This window comes from Vanessa atalanta, chromosome 26 (genome assembly GCF_905147765.1).
Source record: "Vanessa atalanta chromosome 26, ilVanAtal1.2, whole genome shotgun sequence".
In the NCBI taxonomy this organism is placed as follows: Eukaryota; Metazoa; Arthropoda; class Insecta; order Lepidoptera; family Nymphalidae; genus Vanessa; species Vanessa atalanta.
Genome location: NC_061896.1, coordinates 7,521,331 through 7,532,222, shown reverse-complemented (window position 1 = coordinate 7,532,222; position 10,892 = coordinate 7,521,331). Strand labels below are relative to the sequence as shown.

Here is a 10,892-nt window from a genome sequence, read left to right as displayed (position 1 = left end):
TTGGAGCAGCGTGGTGGAATATGCTCCAAACCTTCTCCTCAAAGGAGAGGAGGTCTTTATCCCAGCAGTGGGACATTTACGGGCTGCTAATGCTAAAAAAATTTCAGTATAAACCTCATGTTCGACCGTAAAATATAAATTGACACATATATACAGTTTGCCCAGAAGTGTGATATTCATATATTGGTAATATTGAAAATAACCAATAATAAATAGCAGATTAATTCAATATTAATCATAGAATACAATACCCAAAAAAAAAGTTATTAGAGCATACTTGCATGCGTGTCCTGGTCTTATGAGATGCGCCACATATTTAGTGTTTAACGATTGAAGAGGTATATAAGGAGGGACGGACTTACGTTAGATCATTCCAAAGCCTTCTTCTTATCAAATAAGTTCTATCAAAATCTTAGTGTTGTGTTTACAAGGTACATAATTTACATTTAAATCTAATTGTATAAACCGACCTACAAAGGCTATATTGAATAATTTGTATTCAATAGTTATTAATTATTTAACAAGACCAGTATAAGTTGAAGTTCAAAATAATGACATGAAAACATTGTGGCATACTGACCATTGAAAAAATACGATTTTTTTTTTATGTTAAGTCATAGACACTATATATATAATATATATATATATATATATATATATATATATTATAATATGTCCCTATATAAAAAAGGATGATTATAATATATTGGTAATTTAACGCTTTAATATTTTGTTTTCAAGATCATCCCACCGACTTGTCGACATCAGAAGAAATCAAAATGAAGGTAAGAAATATGTACATGATTTAATTAATAATCAGGAGAGATGAGATCAGAGATAAGAACACGCGAATCTTTGCCGATGTTGCGGGTTCAAACCCAGGCTACCACTGAATATTGCACTGCATGCGTTTTACAGAGAACTCAGTTTTTTTTTTTGTATAGATATATTACGTACGCGTTCTAACCACTGGGGCATCTCGGTTCATTATAATATACTAATCGCTGAAATTTACGCACTACTAATAATTTTGAATTCATAGTTACTCTACATCATATTATTTACCGAAACAAACTATTTACTAATTTAGATAATAGTCAACAATTATCTTATGTAAATCATAAACATATTTATTTTACAAAGACAGCTTATGAAAGCTACGCATACATACGACCCCGTAGGTCGCTATACGATATAATATAGTATTAATAATCTTTGCCCTTAGACTATATATTTAGACAGAGTGTCGCACTACAAAAGAACTAAAACAAACGAACCAACTTTATTATCTTGGTGTGCGTGTCAACTACACTTGACTCTCGCTAAACGTCATACTACTTTACTAGTGCGCATAAACTTAGTAGCCAAATGTTGGGTCACAATATTTTATTCAACGAATTCTGTCTATCTAACACATTCTCAGTCTCACTAAAAGTTTAATAATCAAAGCGTCTAAAAATATACTTTTTTGATCCTGAGATTATCTCTTTCAAACAAACAAACTCGCCAGTTTAGTTTAGTATATATTAGTCTAGATAAATGACGACTTGCCATCGCAATATGATTTCCGTACAAATATTTAAATTCCGTATTTAAAAATAAAATCCGTATTTAAAAGAAATTCATTTTACAGATCTTCATACTGTGTGTGTTTCTCATCGCTTCAACATTAGCGGAACCTCCTGTTAATAGGTAAATTACATATATATTATATTAGCTATGACTTTTGGCACTTTTAGCTCTTTAAGCGCAGCATATAACGCTTTTTCCTCTAGTAACGGCAACGTATGCCATTGGAGACATTTGTTTTTTTTTTTTACATGAGTATTTAATACTCATGCACGATATATATCGTAATACCTATATTTACTTTGATTTTATGCTAAAACCTTGAATGAAGTCCCAGAAACAACTGTATAAAGTTTTAACTTAATCGGATGAAGGACGCGTGAGGGCGTAGATTACAAACAAACATACATTAACGTTTAATGACAATTAATCAATTAAATTAGACTTTATTTTCATTAATATAATTTTTGGTACTAATAGTTATTTCATTGTAATAATTATTCACAGTTAATGTTCCATTCCAGATACCTACCTCCACAAGGACAAAACAGAGGATCTTCACTTTCAAAAACATACGGAACCCCAAGCTTCGGTAGTCAGTCGCAAAACGGAGCTGCGTTCAGGTCCTTATACAAATCATTTTAAAGAATACAGTCAATTCCTGTTTCAAGGAGATAGTATGGTGCATTATAATGCCCCCTCTCCCCTAATTACGCGTAAAATTTATATTAAAATTGGTCATGAAATTAAATAGCCACAGATACACGATCGAAAATGCGTCCTCTATATCGCTGTAGTCAAATGTATTTACTATGTATAACTTTCAAAGATTATTAATACCGTTTCAGGCAGCCTTCATCGACATATGGCGCTCCATCCAGATCTCGCCCCAACTCCCAATACTTACCCCCTTCTAACCAATATGGTCTTCCTCGTTCTAATTCCCAATCGCCAACCAGTCTATATCAAGCACCAAATAGCCAGTATCAATCACAAACAAGCCAGTACCAAGCCCCAACGAGCCAGTACCAAACCCCAACGAGCCAGTACCAAGCACCAACAAACCAATATCAAGCTCCATCAAATCAATACGGTTTGCCAAACCAAGGTCAAAGTTTTGGCCAAGTCGGTAGTGGAATTCAGTACAACGCACCCTCTCAAGAATATGGAACTCCTGGAACCGGACGAGGTAATATACTTTGTATTCTCTAAAATATAAACATGATAAATTTAATCAGAACATTTTGTTTTGGTTGACATATATTATACTAGTTACCCGTCCCGGCTTCACACGGGTGCAATAAGGGTATATACAATTACAACAACTTTATTTGTATATACAACTTACATAGAAGATAATAGATAAAACATAAAAAAAAAAAATCCGGTTATAAATGTAGAGATTCTTGGCTTTTCTCGAATATGCTTTTATTATACATGTAAATCTTCATCTAAAATCACTCTATTTATTGATTGATAGAGTATTTAAAAGTCAATCCTTATGGATCAACAGGAAACAACTACAACCAGCAAAGCAGACAATATCTGCCACCTGGTGGTGGATACGATGACGGCAGCAACGGGGTTAGTTCTTAATCACTAATATTCGCATTAATATACATCCTCAATCCTGGACTATTTTGAACAAACGGGCCCACACATAGACACACACACCAACACGTCGTTTTTCACGTGTTTGCAATTGATTGTCAATTTATTTAGTACAGATACTTTAATAAATTATAAAATATGAACTCTATATAATTCACAGAAACCAGCAAACTATAACTTCGAATATATGGTAAAGGACGCGTACTCGGGCAACGACTTTGGTCACCGGGAATCAAGGCAAGGAGACAGGGCTGAGGGATTGTATTACGTTCTGCTGCCAGACGGTAGAAAACAGGTGAGTAATATAATAATTATATCCTTTACTCTACCTCAAGAAAGTAACGGGACCCGACTGGATGTGGAAGGAGGAGAACCCGAAGCTAACTTTTGGAATAAGCCTATGTCCAGTAGTGGATTGTAATTGGCTAATGATGATGATACGTTAACAATGAAATGCCGTATATATTTTTATTAATAGAGGCAGCACTATATTAACGCGGTATATCAAAACGATCGCGTAGTCTTTAGGATCCGCGCCATAGATGGTCATTGCCGGGTTTTATTGGTTAAGAATCCCACATAACCCGGTTGAGTTCTGGAAAATTAAATTTTTAATTAGTCCCTCAATCGGTTAAAAGGGCGTGGCGATTTGAGAACAACTTGTATTATATATACGAAAGTAACTCTGTCTCTTGTTCTTTCAAGGCCAAACTACTGAATTTAATGAAATTTAGTGAGGCGCTTTAACTACAAGAGATAACGTAGGGTTTTATTCTTAACAACTGACGACCACCCCTAAATCGTGTAGAAGTTGCGAGCGACAACTGTTCATCTATAAAGTCGTCAATTTATATAGCTTTCGCACAAGCCTACCCTGACATTTTTGACTTACTTTTGTACATTTTGGAATGATGTTCTAAAAGCATAAATAAATTCCCACAAAATTACTTCCAAATGAGTTTTATATCAGTAACGCTTAGCTAAGCGCGCAACTCTGAATCCGTTATTAAGCTTAATATCATAAATTCTTACGTTAAGAACCTTCTGTCATAGACTGTACAATACGAAGCTGACCAAGATGGCTACAAACCAAGAATATCGTACGAAGACACCGGCGCACGCGCAGGCTACAATGGTAACAGCCAATCGGGTTACGACGATCAATATTCTAGCGGACCGTATTAAAATTTTGATCATTTTTAAATTATTACTTATTTATTTTAAAGGTTTTATTACTTATTTATCTATTATTTTAAAAACAAATTTCGACATCACAATTATTACTTGAAATTATTACTATGAAAGGATTTAATTAGTCAAAATAATCTACTTTTCATTGTCTGTGGCGGTCCACAGATTAGTTAGTACTTTTTATTTGATGACTTGGCTATGATAATGGATTATGAACGTAATATATAGGTATTTATATACATTATATAAATATTTGTAAGGCATAGTTTTGTATTAATAAACGCAATTATTTTGCGAATAAATGAGGCCAGTAAACTAGTTACTTTATAAGAATTAAAGAATTTTTAGTAACATATTTTATAATCTGTAAATATTTTTAATAAAAGTCGCTTTTTAATACATTTATCTTTTTATTTTAATCAATTTCCTACGTGTACCTACATTTTAAATTTATTTTATAATAACTTCCCTGATGTTGAAAGGTTGGCAGTTGATCAATAATTTTAACTTGGTCTAATGTTAACTTTCACATTGAACTGAATTCGAAAGCTTGATATTTACTAGTATTAGACGTTGCTTATTAGCAAAAGTGCAAAAGGTCATATTAAATAAATTGATGTTAACTTATGTAAAATACATCGTAACATCTTCATCATTTTAAATTAAAACAATATAAGACTTTTAAATATGTAAATTAATCTTTAAAAACGATATTTCTTTCAAACAATGAGATACGACTTTATCTCATTAGAGTTAAATCGTGACATTCAGTGAAACTGTCGAGAAATATTGATCAAATGTTTTTTTTCCTTTGCTTTCCTAGTTACACCTGTTAAGAATATGTCTAATCTTTTAATAAAAGTAGTAAATGTCTATGGAATCATCTTAATCAAAATATACTTTATTCAAGTAGGCTTTTACAAGCACTTTTGAATCGTCATTTAACAAACTATTTAAAGTAAAGCTACCACCGGTTCGGAATGTAGATTTTACCGAGAAGAACCGGCAAGAAACTCAGTAGTTACTCTTTTTCAATATCTTCAAATACAGTCATGTAAGTTAAATACAATTATATATTATGTCTCCTGCCTGGAAGTCAACAAGCATTAACTCCACGCTTTTTTATCATCAATATACTCTTGTATCGAATAATATGCCTTCTTTACCAATGTTTTTTTACAATTGACTTGAATTTATGAAACGGAAAAGTTAAAAATGTCTGCGGAATTTTATTATAGAAGCGGATACCTTGCCCCAAGAATGATTTATTGACTTTGCGGAGTCGGAAACTTGGCGTTTTAAGCTTATCCTTACTTCTTGTGCACATACAATGATTATCACTGATTTTATCAAAGTGATCAATGCTACTGTGAATATATAATAATATTGTTGTAGATATACTGTGACGCAACAGTGAGTATTCCTACTTTGTTAAAAACATCCCGAAGAGAGTCTCTAGCTCCAAGATTATAAATAGACCGGATTGCTCTCTTTTGTAAAATAACAACAGATTCAATATCTGCAGCATTATCCCAAAGTAATATGCCATATGACATAATACTGTGAAAATAACCAAAATATACTAGACGAGCGGTATCAATATCAGTTAGTTGTCTAACTTTTCTAACCGCGTATGCTGCGGAGCTGAGTCTTCCTGTCACCATTTAAAGATATATTATAATTTTGCCTTTTAACATTGGGTAGGGTAAAAACTACACATTTTGTTTTTTGAGTATTCAAAACTAATTTATTTACTGTAAACCAATCATGTATCTGTGATAATGCACCGTTCACATCGTCATAGTCAGTTTTTTTCCTGTCTAACTTAAAAATCAGTGAAGTATCGTCAGCAAACAACACTATATCACGAATACCTTTAACATAAAAAGGAAGATCATTTATATATACTAGAAATAGAAGGGGACCCAAAATTGATCCTTGTGGAACACCCATTCTTAACGTAGATCCAGAAGACTTTATGCCATTAATGAAAACTTGCTGGACTCTTTGACTTATTTATTTGAAACACCATCGATATATTCACAAAAACAATTCAATCAAAAGTACACGGACCAATGCAGTGTGATACACCACTACAGGTATTTACAGCACTATTGAATTACAATAAAAAGTAATACACTCTTAAATCAATAATAATAATAATAGAAACTAAACAAGCATAAACTTAGGCAAAAGATACGGCTTAAGGCTTAATAAAAACGTAACAATTATAAACCTCTATAACTAAAGTTACAATAAAAACAATGGTAATGTTACCCACTTATAGCGTGCAATACTGATTTCTTAAAGGTAAAGAGATTTTGATAGTGGATATCTATTTCAAGTCTGTTTATAGAATTGTAAGTCCTGATGCATCGAGTAATAACCAACAATTTCCCTTAATTATGAAGCAATGAGATCAATAGCCTTACCTTTAATACCGTAGTATTTGAGCTTATACAGAAGCGTCTCGTGTTCTACACAATCAAATGCTTTAGACAAATCACAGAATACTCCATTCTGTGATTTTTCCCAAGCATCGTAAATATTTTTAAGAGGTGCTATTCCCGCATCAGTTGTCGAACGACCTCTTGTAAAACCTATATCTTTGATTGGTCTTTACAATAATAAAAACAAACGCGGATATCAAATACTAGAAAACCTTATCGCGTACGCTACTAGATAACCTTATAGCGAACGCGTTTATCACATTGACTTGGTGGCTTTGTACAAGCCCGTCTGGGTAGATACCACCCACTCATCAATAAGTATTATAGGTGTGTTCCGGTTTGAAGGGTAAGTGAGCTACTCTGACAATGTAAAACGATACCTTAGCATTAGCATTAACAGCCTGTAAATTTTCCCACTGCTGGGCTAAAGGCCTCCTCTCCCTTCGAGGACAAGGTTTGGAGCATAGAGCCGAGATGGCCCAGTGGTTAGAACGCGTGCATCTTAACCGATGAGTTCGGGTTCAAACCCAGGCAGGCACCACTGAATTTTCATGTGCTTAATTTGTGTTTATAATTCATCTCGTGCTCGGCGGTGAAGGAAAAGACCGCTAGGAAACCTGCATGTGTCTAATTTCAACGAAATTCTGCCACATGTGTATTCCGCCAACCCGCATTGGAGCAGCGTGGTGGAATATGCTCCAAACCTTCTCCTCAAAACGATACCTTATAAGGATAAAAATAAAAAACAACCTATTTCACAGTTTTATTACTTACAGATAAATAGTTACAATCATATAAAATCGGATGTACACCATGAATTTTAATTTTACTACAATTATTTACGATAAAGTAATTTACATCATGATCTATACGCGTAACAACGGGTGCCAATAGAGATGCAAGAAAGCACATTTATAATTATTATTACAGACAGCTAATCCATCCTTATTTATATTTCTGTTTAAACTTACTATATGAGATTAATTTGTGCTTGTTTTAGCGTTGTTAAATTAAATTATACGACTAAATTAAATAAAGACTAATTATATTATACAATTGATTGAACAAATCAAAAATCATTGGTTTAAATTTTTATTCAATATCAACATATTTTTTACAAGAATACGAAATTCGTATCTACAAAGCGCAGCGAGTATAAAAACTTGGTAGCCGTTCCGACTTCGTCCGGTTGAAAAGATCATTTCATAAAATTCCCGATCGCAGCGCCAATTACACGGACTCAAGCCGACAACGACACAAAGGAAAACCCATTAAAACCGGACCAACCGTTGAGTACAGTATGATTTATACATCTACTCTATTCCAACCATAACAGGAAAAAAGGCAAATAAACATTTGACAGCAAATCGATATCATTGGTCGAGAGCTTGATTAATCTATGACATTCACTATGGATTTGCGAAAAAATGGCGTTTTGAACGTTAACGAAACCGTTATCGGAATTTTGGAAGTAAACTTAATGTGGATAAGTAGTTAAGTGTAATAGTGTTCTATTAGAAATAAAGATATATTAATCATTAACTCTTGGTAGTGCACAATATGGCCGAGTTATTAGCAAATCGCATGATATACGTAAATCTAAGGTTTGTTTATATTTTTTCCCACTTCCATTGGAATAGGCTATCGATATTATCTACTAAATCTTTCTCCGAAACGCGCTGTGTCTTAGTAATTCTTTAGTTAGACATTACAAAACTCGTCTCCTTGTTTTGTAATAGAGATTCAGGTAGGTAGTTATTATTTTATTGGTCAATATTTAATGTGTACTAACCGACTCTCATTATTTTATTATTAATTTCAACTCGACTTCATACTGATTAAAATAATTTGAAAACTAATATTTTTTGGAAATAATTAATTTTCCAGAGGATTGGAAATAATTAATAATATAACTACATTGTTATTATTATTAACAAAACAAAGTAACATAAATATAATGAATATTTGCTAATATATTCAGAGCTATTACATAAGAATAATTTTGATATTGAAATCTCTCGTATTACACATTAAGGTCTTGGTTAACTTATTTAAGACAAAAATTAAAAAAAAAGTATTATCTGTCAACTATATGACAAGCTGTCAGCTTGATATTCATAATTATAATATTTTGTACTTATGAAGGAAACAAATTACATTAAATAATTTAAAAAGTTACATTCTTCTAAAAATCTATAATTTTGAAGTACAAAAACAATAATATTTTAATATTTAATATAGAATTTCGTTAAGTCAATGCTATTTAAATACCCAAATAATAGCTGTCTGTTGCGACTTCGTCCAATTGAAATAAGAAATTTAGTAACATCTCGATTGGAGTGCCTACTGAGTCCAATCTAAAGTTTCGAATTTCGTCGAAAAAGCTCCAACCATTTAAGGTTTCTCTTAAGCACCGAAGATATATATGCATAAAGATTAGACTGTATCTATTTTTCCCTTTGTCTGAATACATTGTATAAAAATTTAATTATAATACTTTTAACGGAGTAATATAAATCAATGTCATAATATTATATCATCGACAAATAGCGGTACGGGATAACAACATTTTTTTTAAATGATATCCAAAATAAAATGTGCCTAAAAAATTTTTTAATGACGTCATGGAATGTCATATTATACAATACATGACATTAGTAGTAATACTATGTTGGGATAGTATAGTTGGGATGGGTATAGAAACACTGAACTAGGGATGCATTCTAGTATACAATTTATTTTTAGAAAATTTATTTCGACACATTTATTTGATTTAATCTACTGAGATATGACATATGTCATAGTTTAATAAAGATGGCCGATGTAGAGTTACCATTATTTTAAAAATAAAAAAAAAATGAGAATTTTCTTGATAAAAATGAGTATTACAATTTTACAAAGTGAGCCTATTCCAGTCACAAGAGGAGTAAAAAAAAACAACCTTTGCACTAAATTGGATGCGATATCTTGAATAATCTATACATATAATGGATCAACGAAAAAATGTGATTGAATTTCGTCGAAGTTTTGAAGTGGAATAGTGTTGTTTCATAAATAAAAATATATATTAATTAATATTTTTTATAGTGCATGACATAGCAGAGTTTTTATGAAATCGCATGAAATATGTAAATCTAGAATTAGTTAGTCTATACTCCTTGGATGGAATAGGCTACAGGTCAATTTACTGTCTAAAATGAGACTAAACTGATCAAATAGTCATCACGATACCGTCTTCAAGATCACCAAATCAAAAGTAAAATTAACTTTCAATATAATATAGCCATCGAGTTATGAATAATGTTACTCTAAATTTATTTTTAAATAAAAAATAAAATAAAGTTTACTTTCAATTAACATTAACTTAATTTAAATTTTATTTGGAACGCTGGAAGTACTTTCATGCTGTTAACAGTAAAGTCAAAGTGAGACTGCGACATTTCCCTCTCTTTCTTTCCCTCTTCTATATTTAAATTTATTATTGTACAGGTTTTTTTAATTAAAAACTATATTTCTTGACATTTTATATTGATTTAATACTTAATTTATTTTATTGTGTCTGTTATGTTATTTCGTTCCAATCGGATCCCGAGACGCATCTAGTTTTTTTTGTGATTCGTTTTCGTTTCAATGAGTTTCAAATCGCAACGATTTCGAGGAAATTTCACATTAACGATATCAAAAATCTCTACGTCGCTGGTACAATGTTTTGTCAACATTTTATTGTAGTTTATCACTTAACAGACGTCAATATCAGATTCAATAATATTAGCATTATTTCTTCATATTATATTTTAGTGTTGTAAACACATTACAATATAATAATATCTTAAAATATATAGAAACTTTAGTAGTTACGACTAGTTATAGTTTTGCTTGGTATTAAATAATTAATTATATTTTTTATACAAATACAAATTAAACTTACATTAATCAACAAATTATTATTAAGCGAGAGGAACAATGTTATCGAGACTAAGAGTATATACAGAGTGAATTTTTCGAATATGCTTGGAAATAGTGATATGCACTTAAATAGACTATTGGGTTTTCATTAACATATATAACTAA

General features: G+C 31.7%; 1 protein-coding gene across 1 annotated transcript; it reads left to right on the top strand.

The window, feature by feature from the left end:
• The first annotated feature begins 374 nt into the window (after positions 1-374).
• LOC125073894 (pro-resilin-like) lies at positions 375-4,365 on the top strand. Its single transcript, XM_047684977.1, has 9 exons — positions 375-431; positions 742-785; positions 1,634-1,692; positions 2,094-2,192; positions 2,418-2,514; positions 2,557-2,758; positions 3,083-3,153; positions 3,341-3,475; positions 4,234-4,365. Exons 2-9 carry the CDS (start codon positions 780-782, stop codon positions 4,363-4,365), a joined length of 801 nt encoding a protein of 266 aa, XP_047540933.1. The 5' UTR covers positions 375-431; positions 742-779.
• The last annotated feature ends 6,527 nt before the right edge of the window (positions 4,366-10,892 follow it).